Below are 17209 nucleotides of genomic sequence, written 5' to 3' on the forward strand. Positions count from 1 at the left end.
GCAGAGGGAGCAGGGTGGGTCCCAGCATGGCTGACGTGGCAGAAACCGAGGTAGGTGCCTGCGCCCCCAGAACAGAACTGTCAATCCAGATCAGCCATCTAAGACCCTCTGGTAGAAACCTCACATTTTCACTTATAAAGGATTGGTGTAATTTGGGGTCTTTTCCTTCTTTTACAGTCAGAAAATGAACGAAATTACCACATTTTCTATCAGCTTTGTGCATCTGCACAGCAGTCGGAATTTAAACATCTTAAATTGGGTACGTGATGGATGGTATGTGGAAGAGTCTCTCTGTTACGTAGGGGTTTAAATTCTAGGTTAACTTCTTCTTATGGTAACATCACTTCAAAAATATATTCTGTCCAAAGATACAAGTTCCTTGGGTTTTGGTGTGGAATGGATGCCTCTAAGGAGATAGGTAAGGGCTGGAGGGTAGGGTGGGCCCACGGAGCGGGGAGCCCTTCAACCCAGGCTTCTTTTCAAGGTCATGGGGATTGTGTCAGCCAGCTAGAGCAGCGGTTCTCAACCTGTGGGTCGTGACCCCTTTGGGGGTCGAACAGCCCTTTCACAGGGGTCGCCTAAGACCATTGGAAAACACATATCTAATTACATATTGTTTTTGTGATTAATCACTATGCTTTAATTATGTTCAATTTGTAACAATGAAAATACATCCTGCATATCAGATATTTACATTACGATTCATAACAGTAGCAAAATTACAGTTATGAAGTAGCAATGAAAATAATTTATGGTTGGGGGTCATCACAACATGAGGAACTGTATTAAAGGGTCACAGCATTAGGAAGGTTGAGAACCACTGGGCTAGAGCCACGTGGATAAGGCCTCCTGACAACTAGAACTTATGCTCTAGGTCTCCAAACTTTTCTTTTTATCTGAACTCCTTGGTCATTTTTCTAATGTGTATGACTTACTTGTTCCTTCTAAGTTAGAGTACATTTATCATAATTTGAACTTCCTTGATGACTCAAGGTCACCATTTAGGAAGTCATAATGAAGTCACACGAAGATACACTATCCATGCTTTGTGCTCTAAACAGACTGTGAATAGCTAATGTGGAATAAGGGTAGCCTACTATCCAAATATCAGATGCACAGGAGGTCATGATCTTGTTTGTGGTGATGTTTATCAGGGTACACATATATCAAAACGCATCAAAGTGTACATCTAAAATGTGTGTGGTTCATTGTACATTTAATAAACCTCACTAAAAAATGTCTGTGACACCGACATTTGTACAGAAGTTTGACACAGAAAGCTGTGTAATAAAATTGTTAGATGTGGGATCAAAAACCGTAAGTGCTGGCGGCAGCCTGTGTTTAAATTCTTGCCCCGCCATCCGTGCGGGACCCTGAGGAAGTGACTTCTCTCTTCAGAGCCTCAGCTTCTGTAGGTAGAATTCTCGGGAATAAATGGAATAATGTGTGTAGAATGCTTACTACAGCTTATTAAGAACTTCCCTTTTTGATAAGCTTGCATGTCCAAGTTTTTAAGCTACAGGTGTAACAATCTTGTGATTTCAGGGAGTGCGGAAGAATTCAATTACACGAGGATGGGCGGCAACACCATCATTGAGGGGGTGAGTGACAGTGCTGGCATGGAGGAGACGCGGAAGACCTTCACACTGCTGGGTAAGGGAGACATCCTGTCCACGGTGTGGCCATTTCCTCTTTTAAACAAATTTAAGAAGTTTAGAAGCAAGGGTGCCCAGCATGCATGTGTTCAGAATATTCCTAATAAATCCTAATTTTAGAATGAGCCTATCAGAACGTAGAGGCCAGATGATCAAGACTGTGTCTCTCCCAGAAAGACGGAGCCCCCAGCATCTTTGTTCTCTGCCTCGCATTTGTGGGAGGGCTGTGGCCCTGTGGGTGCTCCGAAGCGCTTCTGGGCTGACCAGGGAGTAGCCTGGCAAAAAAGCTTCTGCTCAGTGTGAGACCAGAGCCAGCTCAGCAGGTGACGGGCGTGGCTGGCAGAATGCCAGGACTACAAAGGAGTCTGCATGCTTCACTTTCCATATGCCTGTTGTTCAAGACCATGTTCTCTTCCGACTGCCTGTGCATTGGCTACTAGACCTCACAGTCTAGTACTTAATTATCTGTTGTCATGTATTTTCTTTTTTAACAAATTCTTACCCAAGGATATGCTAATTGATTTTAGACAAAGGGGAAAGGAGGGGTGGGGGCAGGGAGGGAAGGAAGGAGAGAGTGGGAGAGAGAGAGAGAAGCATCCATGTGAGAGAAGCATCCATGTGAGAGAAGCATCCACACCAATTGTTTGCCTTCTGTATGTGCCCCAACCAGAAACTGAACCCAAAACCTAGGTATGTGCCCTGACCAGAACTTGCAGCCTTTAGGTGTATGGGATGATGCTCCAACCAACTGAGCCACACTGGCCAGGGCGTGCTCCAGTTTTTCATGTGTCATAACATAGGTCCTTGACCTCGTGCAGGTCCATTATTATCTCTGGGCATCAGTTTCCCATCTGTAATGTAACCTGGAAGAATAATGACAATATTTAGTTGTTCCAATTATCTATTGCTGTTCCCCAAATATTAGTGGCTTACAATGACAGTTTATTATCTCTTGTGATTCTGGGTGGACTGGGCTCAACTGGGCACGTCTCACGTAGGACTGTCATGTGATGGTGGCAGGGGCTGGATCCTCTGTGAGCCGGGGCAGCTGCAACCACGGGGGGGGAGGGGGGGGGGGCGGGGGGCTGGGCAGTGTCTGTCTCTCCACGTTGATGTCCCAGCTGCTGGTCTCACAGTGAAGAGACTGCATGCGTGTAGCTACCTTCTCCCAGAGCCGGTTCCAAGAGGCTCAGGTGGACTCTTCCAGGCTTTTTATGAACTATCCTCAGAGGTAATATGGTCTCACTACTGCCACATGCTAATGCTCACAGCCAGCCATAGGCCAGCTCAGACCAGGACTCGTGGAGGGAGCCACGCAGGCACGAACGCTAGGAGGGGGCACTGGGGCCATTGGAGTAGCCACCACAGTAGCTGTGAGTGATGTTGTGAGATGAAGAGATCATGTCTAAAATGGTTTATGACCTGTGCCATGCTGTACCAGAGGTCAGTACACATTTAATGAAAGGATGACCTCACTGCATGAATCACTAAAAATATCCTAGACCAAAGGTCGGCAGATGGCATCCCATTTTTGTAAATACAGTTTTTATTGGGACCCAGTCACACTCATTGGTGTAAGTATGGTCTGTGGCTATTTTCACGCTATGGTGGCCGGTGAGTAATGGTGACATCAGCGGCACTGCCTGCAATGCCGACCAAGAAAACAGTGGCTGACCCTTGACCTAGATGAGAGTTTTCTTGCAATATGGGGAAAGACCCAGGGAGTTCATGAAGCCATCTAGCTTCACCCCGTGTGTCCAAACACGGAAGTCCCCTGACCACCCAGGGCCAGGCAGAGGGGAATGTGATTGAATCTAGAGGTGCAGTCACTGATTCGTGCGTGGGACCAGATGACCCCGTAACTTCGAGATGGCCGTCATCCTGTGACCCTGCAGCCAAGGAGATCATGCTGTGAGTTGGTTTCATGGTCTCTAAACTGATGTCCAACACAGTAGCCACCAGCCACAAGTACTTTAATTAGAGTGAAATGAAATTGAGACCCTCTGCTTCACTGGGTGTGTTTCAGCTGCTTGTAACACATGTGGCCGTAGCTCCTGAGCTGCACAGCGCAGAGACGTCATGTCGGAGAGCTCTGTCTCCTAGCAAGGTGAACACTGCACCTTCTTTGTACTGCCTGTCCCACCGGCTCTGTTCTCCTATCCGTGCCACAGTGTTATCTGTCTTAGGCGGAGCCCTCCTCCAGGGCAGGTTCCTAACTTGAATCTTACGTAGGCTTATAACGCACTCGGGCACGTCACCCTCCTTTAGATGTGATTGCTAGTTGTTGGTTGGTTTGTCCGTGTCTGTGTTCTGTTATGGAAGCAGCAGAGAGAAGTGGGCACAGTTAGCCGTGAGGTCATCGCGTTCAGTTCACACGCCGCTTCACACCAGGCCCAGGAAGCGGGCCTCTGGAGCCCGAGCATCCTCTCTGCCTGGCCTGGGTCACCAGGGCACCTCCACGTTACTCACACCGGGTAAAGCTAAGACGGCTTCAGCCTTTTCACACACTGCAGTGGTCTGTTTAGATCGGACATACCCGGGCTGACTGTGGGCAAGTGTCCTGGCCCTCCTGTGCCTTAGTTCCCGTCTGTGTAATGGGGATAATCCGCGTACTTGCTTCTTAGAGTTGTTGTAAGCATTAGAGAGGTGACCGAGCCCGGGGGACACAGGGTTCCACTACATCCCCTTCCCGCCGGCTCCTGAGGCACCTCCGCCAGCCGGGCAGCTGCAAAGGTGCCCCCTGAGGAAGCAGAGGCGGTGCGTGTTGATCATAAGCTCCTTCCTTTGTTCGCCTCCGACTCATTGAACCCCGTCCTTTGATCCTCGCCTGGCCGGTTAGAGCTCCCACAGAGAACACCCTGGACACAGTCAGACCCGGCCAGGACTCGGGCCCAGGGGACCGGACCATTGTGCTTCTCGCTGAAATCTAACTCAGGCCGGCGGAGCGGGAAGGGCTTCAGGGGCAAGAGGGGCAGTGGGCACCCAGTGCAGCAGCAGAGCTGTTCCCTGCACCTTCCCGCTCAGGCCCAGGGTGTTACTGGAGCCAGAAAAGAGGGTTGGGAAAGTCAGTGCTGGACCAGGAGCAGTGACCTTACGTCAGTTGGCAACGTAGTTAGCTTGGGACGATGTTACCAGAAAAGAGGTGAGCGAGCAGATCAGCCCCTCTCTCCTCCTCCTCTCTGACCTCCTCCCCGCAGCCCCCACTGGTCAAACCCAACCAGAAAAATAATTCAGGCAGCTTGTGAACAAGAAAGAAAAATGCACATTAAAGATAAAGCAAGTACATCACAGAGTAAATGAGAGCCGATTCTCCCGGGCACCTGGGTATTAATTTGTGTGGGACTTCCAGCAGCCTCGGCTGAGGGGGACCTAGCGGGTTGCAGAGTTCACACAGCATTTGCAAAGGTCCAACTGGGGAGAAGAGTGAGCCAGGTTCACCTGGGGTCCACTTCATGCTCCCTGTCCCAGCTCTTGGCACCAGTGGTCCTAGTCCAGTGGTTCTCAACCTTCCTAATGCTGCGACCCTTTAATACAGTTCCTCATGTTGTGGTGACCCCCCAACCATAAAATTATTTTCGTTGCTACTTCATAACTGTAATTTTGCTACTGTTATGAATCGTAATGTAAATATCTGTTATGCAGGATGTATTTTCATTGTTACAAATTGAACATAATTAAAGCATAGTGATTAATCACAAAAACAATATGTAATTATATATGTGTTTTCCGATGGTCTTAGGTGACCCCTGTGAAAGGGTCATTCGACCCCCAAAGGGGTCGTGACCCACAGGTTGGCGACCCACAGGTTGAGAACCGCTGTCCTAGAGGATCTTAAAGGAATCCAGGTGTTCGCTTCCTAGTGGCTAAGAGAAGAAGTCCAATATTCCTAATTTGGGAACATTTTTGTCTTCAGGTTTCCAGGAGGATTTTCAGATGGATGTGTTTAAGATCCTGGCAGCCATCCTGCACCTGGGCAACGTGCAGATCACAGCAGTGGGCAACGAGAGGTCCGCAGTCAGTGTAAGCGGCTTGCTTGTTCCACCCTGCCTGTGTTTGGAGGGTCATCGGTAGAACATCTCGGGCTTCCCCTGCTTTTGCTTTTTAGCACCAGGCACGTTGGACCAACTGGGGAGGCCAGCTTAATAGGAAGAGGAAAGCAAGGGTTCCCATGGATTGTCTTCAAAGAGTAAAGCTTCTTTCTCTTGCAACAGAAGAGGGGGGAGAAGTGCATTTTCTATGTAGTTTTCTTTTATTCAACAAATTTGACTAGCACTGCTATGTGCCAGGCACTGTTGTAGGCTCTGGAGAAACAGCAGTGACCAACACAAAGCAAGGTGCCCCTCGAGGAGCTTTTAATCAGAGGAGAGGAGACACTATACACAATCACAGGCTCTGGCAGCTGCTGATGGCTGTTCAAAAGGAATAGAAGGCAGAGTAGGGTAGAGAGGAGCAGGGCCTTCAGAAAATTTCTCTGTGAAAGGCCGCCTCACACATGAATCCTCCTCCTTTCTTTCTGACACGGCAGCAGTGGGCAGAGGCCTGCACACAAGGACGTGAACTCTGCCTGTGTCTGGGGCAAGGAGTGTAATTTCAGAAATAGCAAAAAAGTCAGTATATCCAAAGAGGAGTGTGTGAAAGGAGGGGTGGAAGGTGAGGCTGGAAAGTGGGGGGCTGAGGGGTACAGGTTATATAGGGCCTGAAGGGCACGGGACAGTTGTAAGCAGAAAGGACACCTCCTACCTTTACCGTGTAAGTTCTGTGACAGATTGCTTTATTAATGGACACTAGGTAAGTTTATGTGTGTGTCTTCTGTGACAAATATGAGTGATGGTTGCTAGGGGGCCTGTGTTTAGTTATTCTCATTAATGTCTGCATGAGGAAGAAAAGAGCACTAGTAAAAAGCACACCTACGAATGCAGATGGCAGCAGGGTCCTGCCAGGGGCAAGATGCAGGCTCCTGCCGCTGGGCGCTCCCGCTTCACGCCCAGGCCTGGCCGTGTCTCTGAGTCCTGGCTGTTCTCACACCAGCTCGTCCTCCTCTCATGCAGGCTAAGTGGGGGCAGGGGCCCTGGCGGGGGGGCGCCCGTGCTGTCTTTGGTGGCTGACGGCCCTGATGGGGCCCGTGTTTGTTTTCAAAGGCGGATGACAGTCACCTGCAGGTGTTCTGCGAGCTCCTGGGCCTGGAGCGTGGCAGCGTCGCTCAGTGGCTGTGCAATCGCAAAATCATCACGACCTCGGAGACGGTGGTGAAGCCCATGACCCGGCCCCAGGCCGCCAACGCCAGGGACGCGCTGGCCAAGAAGGTCTATGCTCACCTGTTTGACTTCATTGTGGAGAGAATTAACCAAGCGTTGCAGTTTTCAGGCAAGCAGCACACTTTTATTGGTGTTTTGGACATTTATGGGTAAGAGCCTGTCTTTCCCCATTTGAATGTCGAATGCCCGTTATCCTTACATCATTCGGTTCTGGCTGCTCCTCTGTGTTTCCTGTGATCAGGGAGGTGGTGTCCTCGGTTTTTGCACATATGGATGTTAAGTCCAGTCTCCTGGGCGACAGTGTCTTATTTAGTGTGTTAGTAAATGCTAAGTTAGCAACGGCCCCTCGAGAGCTCACCGTGGCCCGCGACCATGCCGGGTGGTTTCCATGCGCTGCTCACCCACCCTCACTCAGCCCTGAGACTCTCCCCTGTTAGGGTGGAGCAGCGAGGCTGCCAGGCTGGGGGAGGACCCAGCACCGTGGGAGGCCCTGGCCCACTTCTGTCTCCTGATAGAGACCCCGTGAGGTGTGGACCCCGTGTCCCTTTCCCGTTTCACTGGGAATGACATCCCGGAGGTCCTGCCCTTGCCCAGGCCCACAGGCCGGAGGAGGACGCAAACCAAGGCCTCTTGCCAAGCTGCCTCCCACACCCAAGTCCTCATCCTTTCCCGTATAATGCGGGTATTGCATTTGCCCCAGCCCTTCCCCAGGAGTCCACGTTGGAGTTCCGTTCTCCCTTCTCTTTGCCCCAACATGCTTTCCTAAATCCCAGGCCAGACTCCCACGAATGATGCTCGCACACACCCAGAGGGCATGTGTGGCCAGGCCCGTGTGGAGGTGGGCGCGAGGGGCCATCACATTCCGGCTTTATTTGTTGGCACCTGGCCTTCCACGCCCAAGCCCTCCCCTCCCAGACCAACCCTGGCTTCTCTCCGGGACAAGGGGCAGCTTGTCTCACGAAAGGCACCACAGTGTTCCACCCAGACTGGGAGCGGTCAGTCCCCCAGGTCTGTGAAAAGCAGCCCAGCCCCCTCCCCATGCAGAGGGGAGAGCCAGGTCTAGGCCTCCCCACCCGGGGAAGGGCGGGCAGTGCGGCACACTGACCCCAGGTAAAGAGGGTGCCTCAAGGGAGTCACTTTGTTTAACTTAGACTCAACTAATACAATGACTACCAATTAATAGTACATGTCAACAGTTATAAAATACTGAGACATTGCGGGGATCTCTAGTAAATTATTTACCTTTCCTTGTGCTAAAAAAGGTATGTGAGCAGCCAATAAGGATGTAAGTAGACTTGTAAAACAATAGTCTCTTTGTGGTAGAAATAGGTGATTGTTGTACTATTCTCTGTTGTTTTCTGTGTTTTTAAAGATGCCTTAAAAATAAATAGGCCTTTATTATAAGAATATATTATTTCATTCATCCAACAAATAGCTATACAAATATCTATGTGCCAGGCCCCGTGTTGGGTGTGATCGGTGAACAGCATTGACACATGGCCCCTGCCCTTTTGGGATGTAAATTTTAGTGGAGTGGGCAGGTAGGTAATTAGGTGGGGATGGTTCTTTGAAAGGAATGCGTGGGAGGTTCCTGGGGATGGGGAGAGAGGAGGCAGCTGAGTGCGAGGAGCAGTAAGTGAGGAGAATGGCATGTAGCCCAGAGTCAGATCCAGGAATCTGAATGTTTTGGCTAAGTGTGCAAACCTGAGACAGGAATAATTATAAATTCACAAGAACTTCTTAGAGTATGTGTTAAATTTTAACTTTAAAATTAAATTCCTCTTCAAAAAGTATAAAAGTAACATGCTTGCAGCCACCCCTCCAAAATGGTACCCCTCCAAGAGAATAAGCACCCCTTTTTAAGTAATGATGCTATTGCCTAGGCGAGTCCTTTCATGCCTTCTCCAGGATGCTCATGTCTAGTGAGCCCTGTTCCGTGCGCACTCTGAAACTTTGGAGAGAACTGAGCTCAGTTTGGCCTAGAAATCAGGCAGCCTCATAGGCAGTGCTCCCTCACTCAGAGCCTTTAAAGATGAAGCTGTGAGCCCGGAGGTGCAGCTGGGAACGACATGAGGGCTTGGGGTCCCCCGGCCAGTGGTGTTGGTGTTCTCCGGCCCCAGAGCTGTGAAGGCCTGGGCTGGGAGGCCAGACCCCTGGGAGTGCGCACCGCAGCGTACCGGGCGTGTGGCCCCGAGAAAGCCGCAGAGCCTCTCCGAGCCTCAGCTTCTGCCTCTGTAGAGTGGGGCCTCTGTCGCAGGGTACGACGAAGATCGAACAGAAGAATTGGCAAAGAGAGCTCCAGAACCACCAGCATCGTTCAAATGTGAAGTGTTGTCATCGCCAGTGAGCTTCTGGCCTTTTAAGTCATAGGTTTAGTTCTTTCCGCTGGGTTGTGAACTTTAGCTCTGGGGAAGGTGGGCAAGAGGGCAGGGAAATAATCACTGATGAGTGACATTCGGTTCCTGCTCCAGAAAGCCCTGCCTCTGGCCTTGGCCGTGCACTGTGGAGCACAGTCAGGCCCTTTTGACCCTTCCCCAACCAGCCCCGGCCTGTCCGCAGTGTCCAGCCTGAGCACCCCCTCTGCTCGGCCCCCCCGCCCAGTGCATGTGGAATGGGGCTGTGTGGGTACGGCTCCTGCTCCGAGTCAGCCTGGAGCTGTTTAGAGAAAGTCGAGGCCCTTCAACTGCCCAGGAAGTCTAAACTGAGCCAAGCTGGCTGTCGAGTGACACTCCCAGGGGATCCATGTTGGCAATGGCAAGACCCCAGGGGATAGAGAAGTGAAGAACCACAGCTTTGGAGGCACCAAGAGCTGGCGTCAAATTGCATGTCTGGCACATTTGCTGGCCGCCTTCTCCGCGATGGTCACCGTCTCCTCTGACCCTCACGTGTGACCGTGGGGTCGCTGTAGCCCTCCGGCTGGGGCGGTGTTCGGAGGAAGCGATGTGTATCTATGCTGATGCCTAAGCACCGGGAACTTCCTCCTGGCAGAAGCGTTCCCCTGGCCGGGCAGGGAATTTCATGCATGAGTTTTGTTCAGCCAGTAACATGGGATAATTCACATAAACGTCCAGATTTCTGGCTTTTCTGGAGAATCAGGTGATCTAGCATCCTGACCTGCTTTCATCCATGGCCACAGCTGGCGGGAGCTGAGCACCAGGTAGCAGCTGCCCCGTTGGATAATCCTGTTTGCCAAGGCCCCGCACAGCTTACTGGCGGCTCTCCAGCCTGCTTCCCCTCTCTGTCACCTGCCCACCTCCTGCCAGCCCACAAGTGGGCAACTTCAGGGCAGTGTCAGCGACAGCGCTGAAAGTCTGAGGATGGAGGCAGGGCATGTCTGTCGCAGACCTGATGGGGCCTGCTGGGCTATAGTGTTAAACGATTGCCCTTTTCTTCCAAGACCTGGGAAAGCACCCTGGTGGAGGCAGAACTGTGCTGCCTCTCCCTCCAACTGGCAGCGAATAGGGAGTAGGAAAGAGCATTGCTTTTTTACCGAAAGCGTCAGTGTTCTAGCCCAGCAGGCTCACAGCAGTCTGACATCGCTGTGTGACCTTAGGCAAGTTTCCGAACCTCTCGGAGCCTTATTTCCTCATCTACAAAGTGATGATAACAGTACGGCTGTGAATGAAATGATACATGATATTGTGAGGGGTCTGATTTAATGGCTGCCTCATGGTGGGTGTTTTGTACATACCATTCCTTCTGAGGCAACCTGGGAAAAGCTGATTTATGCTGTAGATTGACTGTCAAGCATTCAGGTATATTTAAAACTTTCAGAAAGCACAGCTAACTTTTCAGCTATGAACTTTGTCCAAAAAATACTGACCAATAAATGATGTATATGTCCTCCAAGTTACATTTTAACTTTACATTTACATTTTAACTGCATTTCAGCTTTGAAACCTTTGATGTGAACAGCTTCGAACAGTTTTGCATCAATTACGCTAATGAAAAACTGCAACAGCAGTTTAACCTGGTAGGTGACTTTTCTCCCTTCTTGAAACTCATTCTTGGCGCCGAGCGCAGGGAATCTGGAAGGAGGCAAACCAGGCTTCTTCCCTCTGCAAGTTGTGATTATTAAAGGAGCCGCACGCGGCGTCGCTGCACCACCTTGTGGCCGTGTCTGAAATCACACCTTCCCACCTTCCTGTTTTATCTTCTGGAGCCACCTGCCTGCTCTTCAGTTCCAGTTCCTCATGTCTTTCTCGGGTACAGACCCCGATGAGCAGTCAGACCAAGGGGTTTGTTAGCCTCCTGAAGGCCCCGTCCTTGCAAAACGCTGCATCGTTGCACCTGCTGCTCTGCTGTCACCCACCTGCTGTTCCCGCCCTTTCCCCACCCCTCCATCTTCACCTGGTGAACTCTCCTGCTTGTCTTTTGAAAGTCGTCTTCTCCCACACAACCCCGAAGAAAAGACAGAATGACATCCTGGAGAGCACGGACTTTTGCCCAAACTGAACTGGTTTGAGTCTCAGCTCTCCCACCTGCTTCCTCTGGGACCCCGGGCTCTCTGAGACTCAGTTTCCTCACTTTAAAAATGGTTCAGTACCACCCACCTAATGTTGTTGAGAAGACCTAATGTTGATTCATATTCAGTGTTTCTTTTCTTTCCTTTTCCTTACCCCAGAATTAATCCACGTGTGAGCATTACGTGTTATCCTATTGAAAATTTCTATTAGCATTCTCAAGGATACCTGTGTTTCGCATTTAATGACCACAGCAAGCTTTATTCCAAGTAGATATGCAGTATAACTAAAATATAAATCTGCAGATCTTCCCTCTCCCCAACACAACTTAAAATAATGCATATGCAAGACACCTCCTAGAAATAGCATAGCAGAGGCTGCAACTGTGTTTTCCTCCTGTTCTTCTCCAACTCCTTTCTTTCGAGTCCTCTGTCAATGTGCAGAGCCTCCTGGGAGGGGTAATGCCTTAAAATGTCAGCACTGAAGCCCTAGTGAGGACTGTCTCCTAGCTCCTGTCCCATGAATCTGGCTGCTGCTGGGCCCCCGCACCAGGTGGCCTCAGGTAGCTCAGCAGTGACAGAGGGAACCCACCGCCTTCCCCTCTTGGCCTCTGTACCCTCCCTGCTTACTTTTGTGGTTAAACCACTATCATTGACACAGTGTCCTGGCCTAATGTTTGTCCTAACTGTGGCTCTTGGTCATCTTCCTCCCCCAGAGTCCTCCAGGCCACCTCCCAAGTGTCCAGCCACAGCCGAACTGAGTCCTGGCGGGCCTCTCTGCCTCCAGTCCTGCCCCCACCCCAAGCTGAACTACCAGGTCTCATCCTGACCCTCCCTCACTCATGCCCTCCCCTTCCTGGGTCCTCACTGCCCCTAGGAAAAGGCCACATGGGGGCTTGCACCCACCCACCCTCATCCTACTGTGCTTTCCCATCGTCCCCCTTCGCTGCTGTGCTCTCTCTCTGGCTGGTTCTCAACCACCTACTGTGCTTCAGGGCTGCTCCCACTGGATGCTTCTGTGGGAGGCTCTCTCCTCACAGCCCTGACTCCTGCCACCTGCCGCCAGGAAAAGCTGAGCCAGGCTCTGGGAAGCCCCCTGGTACCCTCACAAGTAGTGAACGAAGCTCTGCCAGTGGCTGGCTCCTCGCACTGGCCCACAGCCAGCATTCTCGGCAGGCTGGCTCCATCCTGGAGAGCAGCAGCGTGCGAGCAGGGAGGCCCCGGGACCACCCTGAGTGCCATCGGTGCTGAAGGTGATGGGATGTGGGCATCCACCCAGACTGGGTGGGGGAGTGAAGTCTAACCCTGCAATAGGAATTCAGTGGCATTGGTCATGGATAAGGGGTGTAGCCTGCACCTCTGGGTCCTCCACAGACATTGAAAACCTGTCCTCTATCTCCATCTTCCAAATGCTTACACCCTGCTCTTCGGAAGCACACCTCAGTGTTCTGTTTTACTCTGCATTAACTTCTGGATTCTTCCCAGCATGTCTTCAAACTTGAACAAGAAGAATATATGAAGGAAGATATCCCTTGGACTCTGATCGATTTTTATGACAATCAATCAGTTATTGACCTGATTGAAGCAAAAATGGGCATTTTGGAGTTGCTGGATGAAGAATGCTTGGTAACTTAAAATTCTTTTCCCTCCAACTTGTGAGTAGTAACAGATGAGCATATTGTAAAGTGGATTTTTTAAAAATGTACATGTAAATTCTTGATGTGCTACCCAGTGGTTGTATATTAATGCTGGGCAGCGTCCACAGCAGGAACTTATGAGGGCCAGGTGAGCCTCCCACCTCAGTGTGTGGGGCCCACCCTTGGGTAACATGCACAAACTCTTAGGTCACGTCCAGCAAGGAGGCGCCCTTTGAGGCTGTCCCTACGTGTGTGTAGAGTGCACATGGAAGTAGCGAGTGACCCCGTGCCCATTGTTAATGACTAACAAGAAGTGAGTTCCTGATTCTGTGACTCACCCATCGGGGGGTGTGGCTGAAAAATCAATGCCATACACTTGGGAGAAGGGGTCCCTAGGAGTTCTCCTCTTCTTAGTTCCCCCTGGGAAGAGCAACTTTGTGGTGAGTCAGCCTCGCAATGCCCTTCATGGGGCCACAGGAACAAATAATCCCCAGGACACTAGTCATTTTTTGGTTTAAAGGTGGTGTTTTGATGTTCAAACATAGGTTCTGTTTCTTTTTCAGATATTTATTTGTACCAAAAAAAGATTATAATGTTGAGGACTTATTGGCGTTTTCTCCTAGAATTCTCAGTCGCATGGTTCTTCTCACAGACCATCTGTTCTGGTGCCCTGAGCTTTAGTACCTGCAGTGATATAAGATTAAAGGGCCAGTGTCAGTGCCAAGCACTCTGGAATGATCTACTTGGGGCAGGGGACAGAGGACAAGGTGGTCTCTAGAAAATCACAGATAGCCCTAGGTGACCAGTGTCACAAAGCAGTATGCAGGAGTCATCCCATATAATAAAAGGGTAATATGCAAATTGTCTCCTTGACCTGGAGTTCGACCAGGGGGCAGGGCCCGTCAACCGCCCAAGGCCTCTCCCCCCCCCCCCAACAGCTGTCCCAGTCCCCGATCAGCCGCCCCACCCCCCATATCGGGGGCAGGGCTGGCCAGCCAACCTCCCGCATCCCTTTCCCCCAGCTGGCTGGCCCAATCGGGGCGGGCAAGCTGGACCCCACCTGTACACGAATTCATGCACCGGGCCTCTAGTTTGAACCTAATAAGGTATTAGATTCACAGCGCTCAGGCTGAATATACTTGATAGCTTTAAAATCACCAGTATCAAGAACAAGTTTTGCAGCTAGCTTAGTTTGAGGAGGTAAGATCTTAGTGCAAGGAGGTAGTTATTCATTAGGCAGTGAAACAAAAGAAAAACTTCTCCAGGGGGAGGGGAACTACATTTAAGTGCCAGTCTTTCCCCATAAAACTGAGAATTAAGTCTTGTGCACGTAATGGAACCAGTGCTATTTTTCCCTGAACCTTTGGACTTCTTTGGAGAAAAATATAAAAATACTGCCCATTTTACAGAAGTAAAATTCTTCATTCTTAAGTTATTATATGACCATTTCCTTGTAGCTTATAACATTTTGTTCTAAAAGGGCATTGATATAGCCATTTAAATATCACTCTGAAGATTGTTGAGATCTGCCGGGGTCCAACCCCAGCGGGTCCAGGGGTCCCCAAAGGTGTGGACGGAGTCGGCGAAGAAGGAACGATACAGAGATAGCGTTCAGTTGATCATCATAGCCGGGTTCGCTTGTCAGGGTCTCCAGCCAGGTTCTGTACAGGTACTCCAGTCAGGTTCAGTGTCCAGGTTCCAGTCAGGTTCTCCTGCCAATCTCTGTAGTCAGGTTCAGTCCAGGATCCCTTGCCATGTTCTCCCGCTAGGCTCTGTCTCTAGGCTCCGAGGCCAGTCCCTCTCCAGGATCCTCCGGCATGCTCTCTCCAGCGAAGTTCTTCTGTCTCTAGAGAACGTTCTGTGTAGGTTCTGTGCCTAGGCTCTGTCTCTCTTGGTCCTGTCTTCCAAGCCCTGTGTCCTTAGTTCTGTGTTCTGAGTTCTGTCTCATGAGTTCTGTCTGTTGTTGTCTTGTTGCATCTGTATTTATACCAGTTGATTCAATCCTATCAATCTCTATTACAAAGGTTAGGGCGTTTCTTATCTCCATTCCAGGGAGAAAAGATTATGTAGTTTAAGCATGATTGTTCGTAGTCAAAGGGATTAATTACCCGCCTGGCACTTAGTTGAGGGGTTTTATTCCCTCCCTAACTTCAGGGGAAAATCCCTACCTGGGGATTCAACCTTTCTCGGAGAGGTGACCTTGGTTAAAACACAGCGCCAAGAAGGTGAGCAAACATATTAAGAACAGTATGCCATATATGCCAGGTCCCTTGAAACAGCAAGCATGGACCGGCTCCCGGCAGAGATCAAGGACAGATTTATGCCTAGAGTTGCTTTTTTACAAAAGTATTTATTTACTTTATCCTCACTCGAGGTTATGATTTTTTAATTGATTTTAGAGAGAGAGAGAGAGAAACATCAATCAGTTGCCTCCTGTCGTGTTCCGATCAAGGATTGAACTGGAAACATAGGTATGTGACCTGATTGGGAATTGAACCCACCACCTTTTGGTGTACCAGACAACACTCCCACCCACTGAGCCACCCGGCCAGGGCTAGAGTTGCTTTTTAAAAAGGAGCTGTGGATCTAGAGCCCTTCACTCCTAAGGCCCTCATGTCTTGGTTTCTCAGAATAAGTGCTTTTCTATAGAAAGAAATGAAATCTTAATTATTTGTGACAGCATGGATGGACCTAGAGGATATTATGCTCAATGAAGTAAGTCGGTCACAGAAAGACAAATATATGATTTTGCTGATATATGGGATCTAAAGAACAAAACAAATAAACAAAATAGAAATAGACTCATAGACACAAAGAGAGAACTAGTGGTTGCCAGAGGGGAGGAGGGTTGGGGGACAGGGTGAAAGGGATAAAGGTCTCATTTGATTGGAATGTCATCCCATACACCAAAAGGTTGCAGGTTCCATTCCTAGTCAGGGTACACACCTAGGTTGTGGGTTCAATCCCCGGTTGGGGCACATTCAAGGAGGCAACTGATCGATGTTTCTCTCTCTCTCTCTCTCTCTCTCTCTCTCTCTCTCTCTCTCTCTCTCTCGGTTTCTAAAAATCAATAAAAGCTTGTCCTCAGGTGAGGATTTAAAAAATACAAATTAGTACTTACAGGGATGGTAAAGTACAGCATACGGAGTACAGTCAGTAATACTGTAATAACTATGATGTCAGATGGATACTAGATTCATCAGGGTGATCACTTAGGAAGTTATATAATGTCCACTCACTGGGTTATACTCCTGAAACTAATAAAATATTGTATATCAACTGTAATTGAAAAATAAAAAAATTATTTTTAAAAAATGAGCACTTTTCCTTGCCTCTACTCAACCTTCCTCTCTATTTTCTTTACTTGATATTCGGTGTGCTTCCTCTTCCAGTTGCCACATGGAACTGATGAAAACTGGCTTCAAAAGCTGTATAATAATTTCGTCAACAAGAACTCTTTGTTTGAAAAGCCCAGAATGTCAAATGCATCCTTTATCATCCAGCACTTTGCTGATAAGGTACAGTGATCTGGGAGGGCGCTGTGTGGGGAGCCAGAGCTGCTTCCCGTGGGAGAGGCTGGCCAGGGACTTCTCAGGTCGGATCCAACTCATGGGACACGAGTACACGCAGCAATTCTTCATTTGTCTTTATCACAGAACGCACGCCTTCCTGTTATACTGCTTCCTGTTGTACAATATATTAAAGATAAACATATTGCCGGTGGACCCCGTTTCTGCATTAGGATTTACTGTGAATTTATCAACCTCTTGTCATTTTATTTTCTCCGTAAAACTGTTATAATCAGGACAGCGTAATTGTTTCTTATAACAAAAGCTATGCTTTTTTTGAGGTTTTCCTTTGTTATTAAGTTGTAATTATTGTATGGGTGACATAGGTTGGCGAAGATGGTGGGTTTCCTAGGTGATCTTTATTTTCTTGATAAACCTCCTATTTTTAATGAAACAAATGTTACTCTATTAAAAAAGAAAATTATTTTGTAAAAATCACATGGCAGAAAGCTTAGAAAATACAGGGTGGGGTAAAAGTAGGTTTAGCGTTGTGAGTACCCACACAACTTATTCTTATATGATTATTTATTAGTTATTGTGTTATTTTCCCTACAATCAACTGCAAACCTACTTTTGCCCCTCCCTAACGAAGGGGGAAAGACAAATCGCCATAACCACCTGCCGTAAACGT

General features: G+C 49.1%; 1 protein-coding gene across 1 annotated transcript in view; it reads left to right on the plus strand.

Moving 5' to 3' along the window:
- MYO5C (myosin VC) overlaps nucleotides 1-17209 on the plus strand; it is a 94265-nt gene that overhangs the window by 24504 nt on the left and 52552 nt on the right. The window contains exons 7-13 of the mRNA XM_059701089.1: nucleotides 178-259; nucleotides 1546-1653; nucleotides 5569-5675; nucleotides 6794-7059; nucleotides 10802-10883; nucleotides 12858-12998; nucleotides 16402-16527. Coding sequence (XP_059557072.1) covers nucleotides 178-259; nucleotides 1546-1653; nucleotides 5569-5675; nucleotides 6794-7059; nucleotides 10802-10883; nucleotides 12858-12998; nucleotides 16402-16527 — 912 coding nt within the window. The remainder of the gene's footprint in view (nucleotides 1-177; nucleotides 260-1545; nucleotides 1654-5568; nucleotides 5676-6793; nucleotides 7060-10801; nucleotides 10884-12857; nucleotides 12999-16401; nucleotides 16528-17209) is intronic.

The sequence above is a fragment of the Myotis daubentonii genome, chromosome 1 (genome assembly GCF_963259705.1).
Source record: "Myotis daubentonii chromosome 1, mMyoDau2.1, whole genome shotgun sequence".
NCBI lineage: Eukaryota > Metazoa > Chordata > Mammalia > Chiroptera > Vespertilionidae > Myotis > Myotis daubentonii.